At 45.6% G+C, this 20,003-nt stretch overlaps 3 protein-coding genes across 3 annotated transcripts; all 3 read left to right on the plus strand.

The window, feature by feature from the left end:
* The first annotated feature begins 355 nt into the window (after nucleotides 1-355).
* LOC130404937 (actin-binding LIM protein 1-like) lies at nucleotides 356-6,530 on the plus strand. The gene is made up of 7 exons (XM_056609886.1): nucleotides 356-1,174; nucleotides 2,086-2,277; nucleotides 3,851-3,942; nucleotides 4,201-4,324; nucleotides 4,966-5,027; nucleotides 5,153-5,213; nucleotides 6,469-6,530. The coding sequence occupies exons 2-7, from the start codon at nucleotides 2,100-2,102 to the stop codon at nucleotides 6,528-6,530; spliced, it is 579 nt and encodes a 192-aa protein (XP_056465861.1). The 5' UTR covers nucleotides 356-1,174; nucleotides 2,086-2,099.
* Nucleotides 6,531-8,740: 2,210 nt separating this feature from the next.
* LOC130404600 (probable E3 ubiquitin-protein ligase TRIML1) lies at nucleotides 8,741-14,211 on the plus strand. Its single transcript, XM_056609417.1, has 4 exons — nucleotides 8,741-12,321; nucleotides 12,434-12,456; nucleotides 12,550-12,692; nucleotides 13,016-14,211. Exons 1-4 carry the CDS (start codon nucleotides 12,046-12,048, stop codon nucleotides 13,567-13,569), a joined length of 996 nt encoding a protein of 331 aa, XP_056465392.1. The 5' UTR covers nucleotides 8,741-12,045; the 3' UTR covers nucleotides 13,570-14,211.
* A 77-nt stretch (nucleotides 14,212-14,288) lies between these two features.
* On the plus strand, nucleotides 14,289-19,908 carry habp2 (hyaluronan binding protein 2). Its single transcript, XM_056609416.1, has 13 exons — nucleotides 14,289-14,508; nucleotides 14,794-14,956; nucleotides 15,106-15,204; nucleotides 15,334-15,444; nucleotides 15,560-15,676; nucleotides 15,757-15,867; nucleotides 16,563-16,734; nucleotides 16,859-16,956; nucleotides 17,357-17,822; nucleotides 18,334-18,476; nucleotides 18,632-18,766; nucleotides 18,985-19,130; nucleotides 19,460-19,908. The coding sequence occupies exons 1-13, from the start codon at nucleotides 14,449-14,451 to the stop codon at nucleotides 19,619-19,621; spliced, it is 1,983 nt and encodes a 660-aa protein (XP_056465391.1). The 5' UTR covers nucleotides 14,289-14,448; the 3' UTR covers nucleotides 19,622-19,908.
* Nucleotides 19,909-20,003: the final 95 nt, after the last annotated feature.

The raw sequence follows: 20,003 nt of genomic DNA on the forward strand, positions 1-20,003 counted from the left end.
GCTCTGTCTGTGGTCCCTCAACCTATCTCCCCCTCTTTCTCTCTCTTTCTCTCTGATAATATTCCTACTTAATTTTAAGTCTGCAGTTTCCATGTGATTTAGGTGATATGTTTTCATAGCTTGAGTTAAGTTAAATGTTATCTGGGGGATATTTTGAATTTATTATCAACAAATGAAATGCAGACACCTAAAATTAACTTTATCTCTATTTCCTTCTTCTTTCTCTCTTCTTAAATCTTAATTTCCCTTTCTCTTGCTTTCATCGTCCTCCTCCCTTTATATCCCTGTATTATTTAATCCAACCTTTTAGTCTTTTGCATCTCCTCTCCTTACTTTTATTATATAAATAACTTGAAACACATTTTGGAACTACTTATTCGTTGCGGGTGCTATTTTTTTTAAAGATCTTTCAATACGCAAACCTTTTAAACCTACCGTTAGCCGTTCTTGATTACTTTGGTGACGTGTAACGTGTAACGTGACATGCCAAGAAGCTAAACACTATTCCCGGGCTCCGCGTCACAAAAACCCAAATGTGTATTCAGTATAATTCTCCAACATACAGCGTTGAAGATGCTGCTCTACCTACCTGGTGACAAGCATCAGGTAGGACTCAGGTAGGAACGTGGCCATGGCACTGCTTAGCATCTTAGCATCTTAGCATCTTAGCATCATAGCATCTTAGCCTGACACTACGGATTGACAAGACGCCCCTATGCAGACGGAATGTAAGAACATATATGATGATGAGTACACAGTCTTAAATCTACGACCACAATATCAAACTATTACTAATTTCGAGCGAATGAATTCAGGAGAATTCAAGACTGAATTCTGTACATTCTCAAATGTATGTTGTTTGGTGACCATGTGCATATGGGCCTAGTTCTCTGCATCCACTCGGTCGAGGGAATGCGGAATCCTTTTTGTTTTCTGAGAATCTATCCGGCTTCCCCCCCCCCCTTAAATCATCGTCATCATCATCATCTTCGTCATGGCTTCAACGTTTAACCCTGTGCCCCAGTTATCCTCCATGTCTAGCACTGATATGCTAATGCTTTCCTGTGTACCCGACTTTATGTTCATTTCTTTTGTATCATTTTGTCTGAATTCGGTTTGTTTTTAGATCAAGGAAGCAACATCTACCGAAAGCCGCCAATCTACAAAAAACACGGTACTTTTAGTTTTCACTCTTCTTGGTTTTTCTCATCCTGTTTGTTTCAGCGGCTCCTAGAGTCACAGGAGGACAGAGACAGCGTTTCAAAGGGACACTTAGTGTGACCAGGAGTGTGTTTCTCTTTGTCTGTTTAACCGCCCCCTCCTTGTCTCACTGTATGAACACTGTTTGAAGTCTCTCTCCCATCTCGTTGTGTACTGCAGCACACCACACACCAAACGACACGCAAACCATTCTGTTAACGTCGCTACGCCAAACGAAACATGTCAGGTCTCAGCCAGACATCCAGTCTTCAAACCGTCTCTGTTTCTTTGTCTTTATATTAGTTATTTTAATGACAAAGAGCAATATCATAGTAGTATAAATAAACTACAGTTTACGAACTGACTGAAGGCGTTTTGTAGCAGACTTCCCATTGCACTTGGTTTCAGATCAAGATACTTAATGTAATCCATCCATCAAAAAACATTGATAAAATAAACCAGAAATAATCTTGTCAGAAAATAAACAAGAAAAATGTGCTTTACTTCTGCCGATCAAGTCAAGTAAATGATCACACACAGACCATCCTTATTGTTTCCATGAGTATCTTAGAGGACAACAATGAGTTGTCAGGCAGTTGTGTTGTCATTTCAATGGCTCATTTTAAATGCAATCTGTGCAGGAATGACTGAGTGAGCTCACTTCTCTTGAGCTTGTTGTCAGAAGAACGATTTAAAGGCTGGATTCCCCGCGCTGACCGGCTTGTTATGATTGGTCGTCAGCGACGCGCTGTCGGGGACGGATTCCTGTTCCCCACTCAGAATCACGCACCCCCCGCGCTCAGCCTGTCACACACACACACACACACACACTCACACTCACACACGAACGAGGATGATAACTGTATTCTTTACCTTTACCTTGAGACCCCGAGCCCAAGATGGGTAGATCAGTTACCATGGTTACCGACCTAGACACACCTGCACTAGCGCCCCCCAGCAAGTGCGCTGATGACATCATCAGGTCCGCTACCTTCCCCGCCGCCCACGCCCCTTGTCGGGACGACAGCCCGCAGGGCGGGGGGGGCGACCTGAGGCCCTACTCTCTGGCTGCGTTAGGTACAGTAGGCTCCCGATGGGCATGCTCGCACCCTTTGACCACACCCACAACCCCTTAACCACGCCCACAACCCATTAGCCACTCCCACCTTCCCCAACCCACCGCCACCACCTCTAAACACTCCCCACCTTCCCTTAACCACTCCCTCTATACCTTAACCACTGCCACCACCCATTAACCACACTCATCACCCCCTAACCACGTCCAAGCCCCTTAACTACACCCATCACTAATCATTCCTTAACCACACCCATCACCCCTTAACCACTCCCCCTTAACCATTCCAACCTACTCTTAACACCTCCAACCAATTTACCACTCCCAACAACCCCTCCACTACTCCAACCACCCCTTGACCACTGCCACCACCCGTTAACCATTCCCAACTACTCCACACCCACTAGCCCAAAACCACTCCCACCACCCATTAACTGATCCCACCAACCCTCAACCACATCCACCACCCCTTAACCACACCAAATCGCTCATTCACCACTCCCACATCCCTTTAACCATACCCACATCCCCTTAACCACCCCTTCACCACGCCCCCAGCCTGCCCCCCTTATATGGCACGCTATTCTTCGTACCATAGCTTAAGGCCCTTTCCTTGGTCACTTTTTTGTTTACTTGCATTCCCCACAGTGGTTTTTAACACAGTCTTTACTTGATATAGCTTTGCCTTTCTGCCTTGACCTTTTGCCTGCTTAGGTGTAGTTTTCAGTTCAGTTGCTTCGTTGCCCCGTTCCTCCATGCCTGATGCTCCGGCGATAACGTCTTTGCTGTTCACCTATCACAAGCGCTCTCTCATTCCTGCTACCGGCGCATACTCTGTATACCTTACGTATACTCAATACTGCCACAAATGACTCGGACAGAGATAACTGAGACTGACTTCAAACTGACCTTTTGTCTGTCTGTCTTGCATCGTTCCGTTGTTTTGTGTATTACACATTAACGATCTGCAAATCCTATTTGCGCAGCACCTAGCTTGATGGTGTCCGCCTGATCCAGGTAGATCAACGGTCCCCTCTTGTTGTCTGTTGTCTTGTCTGGTCACCTCTGTCTCACATTTGTGTTCTCTCAGCACCCTGTTACACACTATTACTGCACTGGTGCATTCTCCCTGCAGTAGTCGTTGTGCAACGTGAATGCAGCAACTATCGGGTGTTTCATTGCGATTGAATGTCGATTCCAGTTTTTATGACGGGTGCATTTCATGTACATTGGCAGTATGGTTTGGTGGCTTTGATGCCATTTCACAAATGCTTTGGATAAGAACTGTAAAACCCCCAACCTTGATTCAAAGGGAGTGCGGTTTTGATAATAGTGTAAAAGAAAAATAAGCTTTTTTATATAAAACTATTCTGTAGAAACCAAAACAATAGCAAATGGGACTCTCTGCTCTCGTAATTCCTGCCGACTAGGCAGCACAGCAGGGTGTCCTCTGAATGTGTGTGTGTGTGTGTGTGTGTGTGTGTGTGTGTGTGTGTGTGTGTGTGTGTGTGTGTGTGTGTGTGTGTGTGTGTGTGTGTGTGTGTGTGTGTGTGTGTGTGTTACTGGGACTTTCAGGGTCAGGAGGAGAGGGAAGGAGGAGGTCAAGAGAGGAGGATGAGGAGGAGGTCTTGAAAAGAAAACTGCTACAAGAAGAGCACCTCACCAAGGTCTGACACACACACACACACATACACGCTAAAGCACGCGTACACACACGCACACACACACACACACACACACACACACACACACACACACACACACACACACACACACACACACACACACACACACACACACCACACACACACACACACACACACACACACACACACACACACACACACCTAATACAAACAATTCGTTTTTTGTTTTAAAACAATAGTGATAGTTTATGTATGTGTGTGTGTATGTGTGTCACACAGATCCAGTCGGGTCTGGGGAAACTGATCCTGAAGGAGGAGAAGGAGAAGGAGCAGAGCCGGGAGCGCCACTCACGCAGCGTCTCGGCCCAGCGCTATGACCCCAAGCCGTCCAACTGTGAAGCCGGTAAACACTCCTCCCCTAGTGATCGTACCTGAGATCCGACTTGTGATCAGACTAGTGATCGTACCAGAGACCGTACTAGTGATCAGACTAGGGATCAGACTAGTGATGAAACTAGAGATCAAACTAGAGATCTAACAAGTGATCAGACTAGAGATCACCCTAGAGATCAAACTAGTGATCGTACCAGAGATCGTACTAGTGATCAGACTAGAGATCAGACTAGGGATTAAACTAGAGATCAAACTAGAGATCTAACATGTGATCAGACTAGAGATCAACCTAGAGATCAAACTAGTGATCGTACTAGAGATCAAACCTGAGATCAAACTAGTGATGAAATCAGAGATGAAACTAGTGATCAAACTAGAGATCAAACTACTGATGAAACTAGTGATCACACTACTGATGAGGACCTGTTATATATTCTGCTGGGTGGCCACTCAATGTGAAGCAGAGAAGGTGCTAATAAAATGAAGGCTGTATGTTTTAATAGCGGTCTAGACAGCATGCTATTTATTATGATATGTCAGTTCTTAACCAGGTTGTGAACATGTGTGTTGTGTTGTGTTGTGTTGCGTAAAACTTGGTTAAGATTTCAAAGGCACAAATCCAAATGTAAGTCGGACATTTGAATCTTTCAGAGCCAACCTCTCCCTCAAAAACGAACTCTCTCCCTGGGTACGGAAGGAACGGCCTGCATCGGGTGAGCTCTTCAACACCAGACACCTCAGACATCTTACCATCCTTGCAACAACGCCAAATCGTATCTCATTGCAAGTCACTCAATGCCCCATTCATCTAATGGTCTGTCTATCTCCATCTCTGCAGCCCCAGTCAACAGACTTCACTCAGTACAACAGCTACGGCGACATGTGTGGAGGAGGAAGAGGTGAGAGCCGCTGAAATAGAGACACTCTTGCTTTCTCGGGATAACGTTGGCTATGGCTGTTGGCTATGGGCGGTCTGAAGACTGAATGGACTCATGTCAGTGTGCGATGATGAATCAGTCGCGGTGTGACAGCGAGCACCCCTGGATGTAGAGGATGTTTATTTGTTTCCAGTCACGTGGTTTTGTTGATTTGTTGACCTTAATGTTGTGTTGTGCCATCTTGCCTGTCAAACAACGTCACGGTAGGCGTCGGGACATCTTGATGAGGATTTATGTAAAAAAAATAATAATAAAGAAAGAAATGTCATAAGGCTTTTGGTCGACTGACCAAAAACTGATCGCCGTGCTGCTCTTCCGACCCATATCTACAGCGATCCAATGGTAGTCTCCGACTAACTGACCCGTCACCGACACAGTTCACAAAAATGACTTGAGTGTACGTGGTTCTTGATGTATCAACACGTATGTTACCATGGTTTGCTTTGCAAAAAAATACCCCCATTGCTTATTTCTATGACCAATGTATTGTATATAATTGTACTGTACATTGGTATTATGTAATATATACAGCATATGTATAATGTGGCAGAAAACAGAACTCGGTGCAAAATATTTGTTTGCATGATGAACGAGATAGCAAGCATTGAATTTAAAAGAGTCGCATGAACCTCAAACTGAAAGCTTTTACCCGGTCCTTGTGTTTTTAGTCCCCTGTAAAACCTATTCAGTTGTCATTTATATTAATGAGATGATTACAATTACTGTTTCTTGCTTTGCCTCGGTAAATGTATTTGGTCAAAAGCATGCATTGTTTCGCTTTAACTCATGCACTTTCATAAAATCTTGCCAAAGTAGTCAACATTTCTGAATTGTCATCCAAAAAATAACAAAACAATGGTCTAAGTAACAAATTAAATGTGTCATGAAAGCTTTTTCAATTACAATTGATCAGACGATTATATTGCACAACCAGGAATGTTTAGTTTTTCAGCCTGCGACCTTAACCAAACAACCCTTTCTCCCATTGGATGGAAAGTGGTTAAAAGTCACTCCATCCTCAGCTATGAAAGAAATAAGCCATTTTTAACAAAAACAAATATTCCACACGGGCGAGGTTTGACAGGCAAAATGGCATCACCTCTATAGTGCGAGCGGTACTGTGAGAGATAGAAACCTGCTAGGTGGACGATGGACATTTTGTATCAGGACAACCATTAACCGTGAGTCTCATTTTCTGTCCCATTTTGTCCCGCAGAGTTTCAGGTATGTCCTTCCATCTGCTTTCTCACCTGGCATGCTTCTCACCTAGCATCGTAGCCTACTGTGTGCTTGCTTGTGGCGCGCTAGAGACACCTCGCCCCGCCCCCTCTCCCTAACCCCCCCACCCCCCACACCCCTTTCCAACTGCACCTCGGCCACTACCGCTAGACGCTTGCGCCGGTGGGGGATGAGTAGTCACTACATGGGGAGTGCAGTGCAGCGTTTTGCAGGCACACTGCACTGTGCTGCACTCTGTGCCCCGTACGCAGGTGAACATGGGCTCCTGGTCCGTAGATGTCTGTACGTTCTGAGTTCTGTGTGTCATTTGACCATGTGATCTAGAAGGGGAACCTTGTAGAAAAGCCCTGGCAGATATTCAGCGAAGAACCAAAAATAAAAAACATGATTTGAAGAGAGATAAAAAATCAAACCACTGCCCATCTTACAGTCATGTCACTACTTTCGGATGAACCCCGATCGATGACTTGTTCCATCCAGTAGACGTCGTAGTGCCCGGGTTTATTTGGTGTAGAACTATTGATGCCATTCATGGAGTCCCCTTCCACTCTATTACATGTGTGTATGTTCTATTCTTTAGCACATTAAGGATGGTCGTGCCGCCCTTGCAAGGATGGACAGGGGAGTATCAATGCCCAATATGTTGGAACCAAAAGCAAGTATCCCCTCATCGTTTCTGTGTTGATGAAAAAGCCTGTAATTGAACGTTGACATGTGATCAATACCAAAACCAATGCGTCCGCGTGTAAGACAACCCGCGGTTACCTGTTATGTACGCAACATCCCCCTTACTACAGCGACAATACAAGAAGGCATGAGATAATCAAGAACAAAGAGCGATGCACAAATCTGCAAATATACAGTATATCCCAAACAATGCAATGTTAAAAAAAAAAACTCAAAGAGGTTGTGCCATGAGATGAGATCTGACATGAGATTTAGTAAAAAAATAATAAAAATATTGAAACTCCATCTCGGGGAGAGAGGATCTATGTGGGAGATCTAGGGTCTAAACAGGAGGGACTTCCCTGAGCGGTCTCTCTCTATACAATCCGCCTCCTGGTCAAGCATGTCCCCTGGGGAGCCGTCACCTTGTAGCGCTCTGCATGCGGCTTTTCCATGATCATCCACTCAGCTTGGACCCCCAGGGGGGCTGGACGCCCTACTCAGCACACAGCAGCACCCCCCCTCCCCCCCCCCCCCCCCCCCACAGCACCCAGACACGTCTGCCATCCAAACAACTTACATTGTTTACTATATACCTCCTCCGGTATATAATGAGGCCGTCATCAGTAGATATGAGTTGCGCAGATACCCAAGAGTTGGTTTATTATCGAGCATTTCAAATATACACTGACCACCCCCACAACACCACGGCGCTCTTGCTTAGAGGGAAATAAAGGTCTTCTTCTGGCTCTGATAGCCTCTGATTAGCAGGACACTATTCACCAACACCAGGCAGAGTGAATCAGTCCCTTTTTAAGTCGTCCACCACACTGTTAGGTCAAACTGATTGGACAACGTTATGTGACACTTTGCCTTTTCTCTTCCTTGATCTACTGCAGCTTTTTTTTGCGCCTAAATAATATGCACACCAATGCAGCACTTATTAACACCCCTCTCACTTAACACCCCTTTCGACCTTTGACCCTCTAACTCTCTCTCACACACACACTGTCCCCCCCCCCAACCCTTGCCCCCTTATTCTCCTCTCACTAATGATAACAGCAGTGTACAGCAGTAGTGTGACGTTTGTGTCTCAGTAGAACTTCACTGGTTTCTAAAGTGACTTCCTCCCAGGCTCGGTGTGGCGTACTGACTCAATGTCTTCCTCCTGAAGGTGTACCCCTATGAAATGCTCATGATAACCAGTAGAGGGAGAGCTAAACTGCCCAGGGAGGTGGACAGAACCAGACTGGAGGTATCAAACTTCCTCTCCCCCCCCCCCCCCCCCCCCCCCCCCCCCCGTTCCACAATTGATACTGGATTTGATGTGCTTTTGTGTATAAATAACATGCCGCATACCAGAAATACATTTGACTAACATAGAAGAAGGAATGTGCAAAATCCATTGCTTCTTGTTGTTTATTATTTTTTTCTGTGACACATCCTCCCTCGCTTTTGTTGCTTTTCTCGCTAACCACCATCCCCCCTCCCCTTCCCCTTCCCTCCCCCCTTCTCCTCCCCCTCCCTTCTTTTGTTTTGTTCCCCCTTTTTTATTTTTTCTCGACCTCTCTTCTCAATTTTAGCGCCACTTAGCTCCTGATACGTTCTTTGACATCTTTGGAATGGAGATCCAGGAGTTTGACATGCTTCCTCTGTGGAAACGCAACGACATGAAAAAGAAGGCCAAACTCTTCTAGCGGTCAGGACAGCATGCGCACACTCTGTACGCTCATTCAGAGATGGACACGCCACCAACTGTACTCTAGGTGTAGGGCTTTTTGTCTTTCTTCATTTCCTTCGCTTCGTTTTGTTTGTTTTCGGCCATTCTTTGTTTTTTTGGGGGGGTTATGTCTGGCATAATCAAGGAAGCAGAGAAATTGATCCTTTTTTTTCCTGAGGCTTCAAAATGGGGACTGAGAGCTGATTGGTTGATTCAGGTGCCGTCAGATGAGAAGTAAATTGAAAAATCAAAGAATGAAAATGAATGAAAATGGGGGTCATGTTATTGTATTATTATTATAAATTTGATATTTTGCGCTTATTTTTCTTCGCGCTTTGCTTTGAATGGAAATGCTTTACTTTTATTTTTGGTTCTCTTGCTTGTTTGTTCCTACTCTTTGTTGCTGTTGATTCCTGTAGAACATTGTAAGCATTGTAGAATTTCATGGCCACCATTATGTCCATGCGATGGGCTGTAGTACTGGGTCACTTTAACCTCCTCACCCGATCTAAAGGCACCCCCATCCCAGTACCGCCTGCTGGTGATAGTGAGTAGTAGGGCTCGGTGAGTCTTCAGATGAAGAAGCCACTGGCCAGCTCGTCTACTCACTCATTTACTGGTTACAATACCACAAAGGCTGACTTACTCATGGACACTGTTCTATCCCCAGTCAACTATGTACATGCCATGCTATTCTGACCCCTGACGAAAAACACATCTAAAATCTCTTGTCTCTTCTCAGGCTTTCATAAAACATGGCCAGATCCTTTCCCTGTTCAGTTGTACTGGGAGGATAGTGCACTATCGAGGTATTACAGTCCCGTATCAAACGTAATCTAAACTAGATTTTAAAAAAGAATACCCAAATGTAAGGAGCAACTGTATTTGAAATTGCTGTTTTATAAATAAAACTCACACTGCCATTTGTTGTATTGAAATCTAAGCCAATAAAGCTTGAAATCACCTTAATCCACATGGTCCGCAGCTGTACCGAAAGCATCCTCTGCCTGAATTATTTTCTCTGGTTTGATGCTTTGGGTTTTATCCATGACCACAACATCCTTAAACTAAGGTAAGGGGGATAACATTGAGTTTCTGAGATGGCACCAGACCTGGAAGATTCACACTCGCACAACCCCACATAATTCACAGGATTCGTGGCTATATGAGTGGATTTGTGCCGATATTTTTGATGGAAAGATTCATCTTTGACACAGAATCATCTTCTAAATATCCCAGGGGAGCTTTTCAATGAATGGACAAGAAAACAATAATTATGTTGTAAATATGTAGACTGTAAAAAATTGTACAATTCATACTTAAAATAAATCAACTGTATGGACATATCCTGGTAATTTAATTAGTTTATAACAAACAACGAAAGCCAGGGCCTGTGATTGGACTTGTGGTCCGAGCACTGATTGAATAAAGTACATTTTTCATTCATTATTTTATTTCTCCATGATTAAGTCAAACACTGACGTTTGTGTGGAAAATGTCTTCTTACCTGCTTCACTTCAGGGCGTACTAATATGTTATTATCCATTATTAATAACTCTGTCTCAGCTTTGTTAATTTTCTAATTAGAAATAGACTGAATCGGATTTAAAAAATCTTTTTCCAGTTCTAGAGATACAAGTCAACAATGAACAGCCAAATAAACAAGTATTAGTAATGTAAATACATTATTATAAGGTTGGTAAATGCTACCAGGGAGGCGGTAAGCACTGAATGCCTGACTGCAGGTGATGCAGCAGGGAAACAATTCTCTCAAGTTTCCATTACACATTGGATTGCGACATTTGCATGATCATTATAAGCTAATTGTTACTTGAATGACCACATGTTCCAAGTCAATTTAAAGGTGCGATATGTGACATTGACACAGAGCGTTTAAAAAGGGTATTGCATTTCCTGCTCCACATTATTAAAGGGTGTTGTCTCTGGCTGGCCCCTCCCACTCTGGCCTGAAGTTCACGCGTTTTGCCAGGTTTAGGACACCGCCAAATCGAGCTCAGGCAAGCCGAGAGCAACATAATATTTTAAGACGAGTGCACTTACATCGTATGACAATGACAAGCGACGACAAATCCAGCACTGTAAATTCATTAGCTAATGCATACATTTGCAATTTATTTATTGTTTGCAATGAACAATAAATAAACCAGCTCATGCGGCATCTGCCTTGAAATCCTTCGGAGCCCTGAGCCGTCTCCATCGGTTGTTAGGGTTGGGTAGAATCTAGTACAGCAGCAGTGGATCCTGTTTGTTTGCTTGCTTGCCTTGGCTGCAGCCCGCTGTGTTTGTGGGTCAGTTTGTTTCACATGTGCCAACCCCGGGGGATGGGGAAAAGTGACTCACAGGCCAAAACAAAAGCAAACGTTACCAACCAGAACAACATTTCACAGGAGAACATACTGCCTGTTTCATTGTGGTCGGAGATGCCAGTATTTCGACTTGGCATGGTTCTTTAATCTCTGATGACATATTATGGTCATTTGTTTAGTACAGTGCATTTGTTACATGTAGCTCCTTAAATCAAATTTACCGATTCAATATTTGCTAAACTTCTCAATACTGACTAGTAGGTGTTTTTTTTAAGATATTGAATGCATATAATGACATCATTATAATAGCATACCAGAATAGACTTTCTCATAAGAACTTCCCATCCAAAGACTGCATTAGCATACTTGAATGGTTTCAAGCTCATCCCGTTAGCATAGCAAACACATCGTGTTACATTATGAGTAACTACCATGTCTAAAATGAACTACTCAGCATTGGAACAGAACATAAATGAACCAGACATGCTGGCCACAACTACTCATACTATACCTCACATAGATTTTCCCTTCCAGAAGGTAAGGCAGTGGAAAAAAAGGCTAAGAATCTATGTCATTGTCCTAGCGCTTCTAGCCTCATGTACTCTATAGATTTAACTAGAATCACGTTAAATGTCTCTGAAAACCCTCTCTGCAGGAGACGCTAGAAAGACGTCGGGAGTGCCTAACACGACAAAGAGACGCAGTCAAACACAGACTGAAGAATCTGGCCACGCGCCAGTCAAATATCACAGTAAGACCTTCCAGACTGTTCCAATACTATCCCTCTTTGGTTGTGTACACTGTAAGATGTTAAGTTCTGTGTACCGGATGAAGCGATCCCATGTACCTGACCCCAGTGGTGGATGACTTGTACTTGCCTCAGAGGAGGTCTCTGGCCATAAAGGAGAGCATCATCAGGAAGTATGAGGAGCTCCAGAAGGTTCTGGAGGAGGACCTGAGGCTCACGCTGGCCTTCCTTGATGTGCAGGAGCGAGCGGCCGTCTACGCCCTGGACGGACTCATGGAGAGCAACTGCTCTCTCATCCAGGAGATAGAGCAGGACCTGGCCAGGACCACTGCCCAAATGGCCCAGGAGGACATGCCCACCGAGGAGATGGTGACAACATTTTTATGTTCATCCACAATTCAGGAATACATCCATACATGTATTCTCCAATTTCGTCCTGACTTTTGTCCTGACTGCCTCTTGTCTGTCTTACCCTCCACAGCAGGAAACAGAGATCGTGAAAAGGTACGTTGTAGTAGCCAATCGCATGGTTCGTCCTCCATCCTGCAGAACTGGCCCAGCTTCTTCACCCTCTTTGTTGACATCCATCTCCCTCAGGATCAGCCACCTTCTCAACAGCACAGACCCCAGCAGCGTTAGCCTGGATGAGGCCATGGCAGACCAGATCCTCAGCCTGACCGACCGCATGTTCCAACTCATCCGATCTCAGACGCCAATCACCAAGCAACTCATCAAGGCCTGTAAGTCCAACACCGACAATTGGGTGATCACTTTGCTACATATTGTTGAACAATAACCCAGTTAATCCGTGTACGTATAGTATAGTATGAGTATGGGTACTATAGTTGTGGCCAACATGTTTGGTTAATTTTTGTTCTGTTCAATGCTGAGTAGTTCCTTTTAGACATGGTAGGTACCCATGATGCCACACAGTGTGTTTGGTATGCTAGCGGGATGAGCTGGAAACCATTGAAGTATGTGCTAATTCCGTCTTTGGATGGGCAAGTTGTGACGAGAAATGCTATTCTGGTATGCTATTATAGGTGTTGTTATCGTCCCTCAGATTCCAGCCAGGTGTCCCTGGACCCGGAGACGGCCCACCCCAAACTCCTCATCTCGCCCGGGGGCGACCGCGCCACCTACACGCAGGCCTGGCAGGAAGTGGCCGACCTCCCGGGGCGTTTCGACAGCACCCTCAACGCCATCAGCCTGCAGGGCTTCAGCGACGGCCGCCATTACTGGGAGGTGGACGTGACTGGGAAGACCTACTGGGAGCTGGGCCTCACCTACCCCACCATCGCCCGCAAGGGCAACTCCGAGGACTGCTGGCTGGGGCGGGGCAAGGAGTCCTGGTGCGTGGAGTTCTTCGACGGCGAGTACACGGCCTGGCACGGCGGCGTCCCCCACCAGCTTCCGGTCACGCGGCGCTTCCGGCACATCGGGATACTGTGCAGTTTCCCGGCGGGCATGGTGACGTTCTTGGGGGCTGACGACATGACCCCGCTGTTCTGCTTCTGCGCCGGAAGCTTCACGCACCCGCTGCACCTGGCGGTGTGTCCGGGACACGACCACAACGGGGCAAACGTCAACCCCATCGTGATCTGCAGCGTGACTTGACCGACCCTTTGTTAGGCTTTGTAGTGCGCTGCTATTGATGTCCTTGTTTTTTTCCTGTTTTATCAGGAAAGTCTTATGAGTGGAATTGCTGATCGGTTTATTGTCGGTTGGTTATTTATCGTTGTTGATTTTGTTTGGGTTAACTTTATCGGTCACCACCGGTTCGTTCTAACAAAATACATTTTCTGAATATAGATTTGAAACAATAATGGAATTTAGATTTGAAACAATAACGGTTTAGTTAAACCTAAACCAGAAAAGTTCTCGGAATTTAGGGCTGCTGTAGAGTCCTGGGCGGTATTCAGTTGATTGCAATCTGCAACCTCACCACTAGATGCCACTAAATCCTACACACTGCGCCTTTAAATCAATCTCACCAATATCAGCAGGTGACTTCAAATGGATTGGCCAATGTCTACATTCAAACAGATAGTACGCTCTTTACCAACATGCACTCTGGAACGTTTGCAATGACCTAAGTTGCACCCACCTACTCATTTTCACTCGATTTTAAAATGAAATAAAAAGGGAAATCTGAGAAAAGGCATAAAATGCCTCATGGGTTTGTAAGTTGTATTGTAAAAAAATGTGTAGCTAAAGTAAAGTCTGTTTCTATTTTATCAAATAAAATAAGAGGAAAATAAAACCTCTTCCACTAAAAGTGAAAAATCAATACAACCGACTCAGCATCAGCCACAGATACAACCGTCCACCATTCAAAGGTTAGTGTCCCTGTGCAAATGTTTGTCTTGTAAAAAGCGACCGCTTAAATGACATAAATGTCTGCCGAACGACTGACAGTGTAAGCCTCGGAGGACCTACCAGACGCTTGTCCTTTGATCGTTCAACTGTCATACACGTTCTGGATCTACTGCCATCATGAAGCTGGGGATCCTGTTGTGTCTCCTCTTCCTAGTGGTGCTCATTCTACCTGCTCAGGTGTGTATCATGACATACGCTTTGGTGCTTTTGGTCACGCACTGACCTGGAAACCAGTGAACACCGGTGTTGAATCCTATTGAATTGGATTGCTCGTCCCTGTGTTTGACAATAAGTGTTACCTTCAATAAAAAAAAGCTTAGTATTAAGCTTGAATGGATGTCCGGTTTTTGTTTTATCTTACTTAAAAAAAAAAAAAGATAGATAAGCATTATGCAAGATGTTTAATGCATAACACATGCTGCATGATAACAATGTGATATACTTGCATTTTTCTTTATTTAGCCGAGAAAACACGGTCCCGGACACGGACACGGACACGGAGAGGGAAAGGAGGCCGAACACGGACACGGACATGGGCACGGGCACGGACGTGGACGTGGACACGGCGGCAAACATCTAGGCAAACATGCAAAGAAGTACACAGGGGTTACAGAGCTTTTGGAAGGTATTGGCTTTCATTCTTGCTTTGCACCGGTTAGTATGAACTGCAGTGATATAAAGAAGATGTGTTCTCTCTGTTGCTTCGATAAATGTGCGAAAGCCACTGAGCCGCAAGCAAATATCGCAAGTCTAAACACAAGCAACATGTGTTAGACCTTTTCTTCCAGGTAAGGGATGTCTTGGAAGAAGATGAAGAAGACGAAGAGGAAAGAGATATTTCTGACTGGCTCTTTGAACTTCAAGAGCCAGAAGGTGAGGTGGGGAGCCATTGGTGGCAGATCCATAAATGACCGGATCATGTCTGATAATCCATATCTGATAAAACATACAAATGGCTCCTGTGAACCTCGTCTCCTCACCTCTGTCTCGTCCGTATCCAAGGTCAATGCGACCCTAATCCGTGCAAAAACGGCGGCGTCTGTGAGGTGAAGGGAAAACGGAGGTTCAAATGTGACTGTCCCGAACCCTTCAAAGGCAGGAGGTGTGAAAGAGGTTAGTCCACAATTAAAACACACACATGCAAAATAGAAATAGCTCTTAGCTGATCATTTGATGATGTTGTATCCATAGGCCTTCATAATTCTTTTGTTCTTAATGATGCCAACAGCTCGAAGGATCTGCAAGAAGTGGACCTGTGGACGCGGGGAGTGCGGGCTTACCTCCAGTCCCCCGTTCTACGAGTGCAAATGCAAGCAGCCCTTCCAGCCTCCCCTCTGTAGGACAGGTAAGGCTTATCCTCTATCAGCTGCTAGTGTGATCCAAACCGCCTTCTTGCCTTCAATGTTTTCTCTTTTCTTCTCCTAGTTTCCCTGTGCAACCCCAACCCGTGTAAATTCAACGGCACATGCGTTCAGGACGGGACGGACTTCGACTGCATGTGCATGCCAGACTACAGAGGCCGCTTCTGCCAAGTCGGTAAATACTGAATCCTGCAAGGAGGTCTTTTTACTGCACTGCATATTCCTCCATGTGGCTCATACTCTGACAAGGAGAGTGTATCTGTGTGTGTGTGTGTGTGTGTGTGTGTGTGTGTGTGTGTGTGTGTGTGTGTGTGTGTGTGTGTGTGTGTGTGTGTGTGTGTGTGTGTGTGTGTGTGTGTGTGTGTGTGTGTTTGTTCATGTGAATGCCTACCTATGTATGTGTTTGTGTGTGTGTATGTTAAGGCATTCATATGCCTTCGCACATATGTGTGTTTGTATGTGTCTGTATGTGTATGTCTTTGTGTATGTTTGTATGTGTCTGCATGTGCATGCCTGCATGCCTCTGTGTGTGTGTGTGTGTGTGTGTGTGTGTGTGTGTGTGTGTGTGTGTGTGTGTGTGTGTGTGTGTGTGTGTGTGTGTGTGTGTGTGTGTGTGTGTGTGTGTGTGTGTGTGTGTGTGTGTGTGTGTGTGTGTGTGTGTGTGTTTGTGCGTGTGCGTGCGTTTGGTTTTTGTGGCGTCATAATCATACTATATGACTCCAGACCACGATGACTGCTACAAGGGTGACGGCGAAGATTACCGTGGCAACGTGACCGAGACGCAGGACGGGGGCCGTGTGTGTGGGTGCGTGTGTGTGTGCATGCGGTTGGTTTTTGTGGCGTCATAATCATACTATAACACGACTCCAGACCCCGATGACTGCTACGAGGGCGACGGCGAGGATTACCGTGGCAACGTGACCGAGACGGAGGACGGGGACGAGTGTCTCTACTGGAACTCCCACTTCATCCTGGAGAACGGCGCCAACCCCTTCAGCGACCTGGAGGACACAGACGGCTTGGGCCCACACAACTTCTGCAGGTCAGCTTCGATACCAGGAAAATAACCACAGCAGGGCGGATCGCAAACATGTACTTTGTAGCCGTGGAGTGGGAGCAGAGGTCCCACCAGGTAATGTTGACTCACACATGTCGAACCTCCCCAGAAACCCAGACGGTGACACCAAGCCTTGGTGTTTCATCCGCAAGGGCCGCAAGCTACGGTGGGACTACTGCGACGTAGAGCACTGCGCCGAACCCACGGGTAGGTCTGCCGACCCCACTCCTCCGCAACAACAACAAAAAGAAGAACAACAACAACAACAACAACAACAACAACAACCACAACACTGTTTTGAACCTACTTCCAACTTAATGACCCTGGTGGCGAAAAGACCACTTACAAATTAAAAGCACTTCCAACTACCAACTACCTGTAGACATTTTGACTAGCACCCCCAATCCACGAATTGTCATTGATGGTTTTGCAATGCTTTTTAATAATGAATATCTCAGAGTAGAAACATGATAGAGATAAAGTAATCCTAACCCCAACCCTAACCCATTCCCCCAATGCATTCTGGGAATTTATCAAAATAATCCTTCCAAATCATGCTTCCAACTTCCAAATATGTCATTCCCCATTTGTGTTCTTTCCGTCGTAGTCGTACCCCCTACCAACGCCCTCCCGATTGATCCGATGCCCACCGGCCCCGGACCCCAGCCCAATGGAGGCGTTCCTGGGCCCCCTCAGCCTGGGCCCACCAAGCCTGGGCCCACCAAGCCTGGGCCCACCAAGCCTGGGCCCACCAAGCCTGGGCCCACCAAGCCTGAGGTCCCGACGAGCGCCCCTTCTTCTGAGCCCGCTACGACCCTTTCAACTACCAAAGGACCCGTCCTTCAGCCTACCCTCGGCGCCACGGCAGAGCCTGCTCAGTTCTCCACCTGTGGCATAGCACAGCCCAAGAAGTCCATCCAGCGCATCTACGGCGGTCTGAAGGCCATCCCCGGGGCCCTACCCTGGCAGGTGTCCCTGCAAGTCAGACCCAAAGGCAGTACCCTGCCCTTCCGACACTCGTGTGGAGGGGTTCTGATCGAGAGCTGCTGGGTTCTGACCGCCGGCCACTGCATGTAAGTAGAGATATTCCGATAACATTTTCTCCTTCACAATACCGATTTCAATACCTGAACTTGAGTATCGGCCGAGACCAAGTATATACCGATACAGCATCTGGCAGCATTGCAACTACTAATAGGACTTGTTCTTATTGGAGGGTTATTTTACGATGACAGCAATGTTTAGTCTGTTCACTTGCTGTCAACATTTTTTTTTTGATACATTTGTATTCTTCCAGTTAAGTGTGAGCATCCATGTTTTTCCTTATTAACTCGGAACACACGTAGCTCTTAGATGACGTGTTTCCCCTTCTGAATGTCCAACTCTGACCGTTAACGACCGCCGCATAACGCCGTAGTGTTTGTGATGTTCTGAACCTGTATAGTAAATGAGGAATGACGTGAATCACCGATACCCAATACTGCATTTTAGGCAGTATCAGAGGAATTTCCCGATACTGGTATCGGTATCAGAACAACTCTACATGTAAGCATGTTTTTTAATCGTCTTGATGACTGCCACTAGCGACAAGAAGCACGATATGGAAGCGGTATTGGGTACAGTGTCCCTGGGGATGGAGGAGTCCACGGAGCAAACCCTGCAGGTGGAGGTGGCCATCATCCACGAGAACTACAGAGAAACACCTTCGGCTGTCGAAAACGACATAGGTGACCCTATTACGCTTTTCTTCCAGATCAAACTTCCTGTTTACATTTCCATTACATTTAGAGCATTTAGCATGCGGTTTTATCCATAACGACTTGCAAAAAGTACAGGTGATGAATATCCGCGGTTTCACATTACGTGGGGAATTCTCTTGCAGCTCTGTTGAGGCTGAAGGGCGTGAACGGCTCTTGCGCTAAGGAGACCCAGTTTGTGAGGACCGCCTGTATGCCTGATGTCACGATGCCGGACGGCTCAGAGTGCACTATTTCTGGATGGGGTGCCACGGAGGACTGTGAGAGGGACTTTGTTATACAATTCAGATGCAATGCTTTCTATTGTTCCCAACACGTTCCCTTCAATAACCAAATTAACAATTCCAAAAAAATCAAAAACCTGGAACTTTTGATTTGATTTGACACCGAAACTTAAACCGTTTTGACAGTTTTGTAGAATGGGTTTCGCTTTGTGACCTACTGGCTCCTGTTTGATTCACGACTGCCTGGGTTGCAGCGAAATATGGTTCTGACCACCTTCTGGATGCCAAAGTACTCCTCATCAACCAAGAGAAGTGCTCCAGCCCTACAGTATATAGCTCATCTGTGGGCCCCAGCATGTTCTGCGCTGGCTACCTGCAGGGAGGCGTGGACTCGTGTCAGGTGAGTCGGCAGCTATGATACTAAAGTCTAGTGCATGTGTATGTGCGTGTGCATGTGTGTGCGCCCTTCAGGGCAGTTTGGGAGTTGTTTGGGGTTCGACTCCCAGCCAAAAGATTCTGGCCTCCATCCCCAATATCTGTAGGCATCTTTGTGCTAAGATGCCTAACCCCTACTTGCTCCCAAACTAACATATATCTAAATATTCCCTTTGTGGAATTATGGATTAAGACATCTTCTGAAGAGTAACCCCACACCTTCAATAGATAGTTAACGAATAGTTAGTATTATAATTATAGTTAATAAATGAGATGTCTCCTCCATGCTCTCAGGGTGATTCTGGTGGACCGTTGACATGTGAGCAGCAACAGGTCCAGGTAATCTACGGTCTGGTGAGCTGGGGGGACCAATGTGGCCGTGCAAACAAACCAGGGGTCTACACACGGGTTACAGACTACCTGGACTGGATCAAGTCTAAGACACAAACCGCGTAGGCGAAAAAAGCCAAGCGGCACATGGGTTGAGATGTGAACTTAGCCTGAACTCTATATTTCCGGTCTTGTATGGCTAAGATGTATTTTGTATTTTGTTTCTAAAGGCCTTGTGGTTGTGTGTGTTTGAATGTAAAGAACCCTGATAAGACACTTTTATAAGCCAGTGGGTCTATGGAAAGGTGTCAGGTGAATTGACTTCACTCAGCACAAAATATAAATGGGATATAAAGAGTTGCATTTTGAAATAAACCTTCCCTGAGAAAAGAACCAGCGTCTATTTTTGAGGTAAACATGTTTTGTTTAATAAAAGCCATCTTAAAGTTGTAAATACAACAACAATAGAAGTCAGACATTTGCAACATAGAACATTTCAGTGACACAC

This window comes from Gadus chalcogrammus, chromosome 15, assembly GCF_026213295.1.
Source record: "Gadus chalcogrammus isolate NIFS_2021 chromosome 15, NIFS_Gcha_1.0, whole genome shotgun sequence".
Classification (NCBI taxonomy): Eukaryota; Metazoa; Chordata; class Actinopteri; order Gadiformes; family Gadidae; genus Gadus; species Gadus chalcogrammus.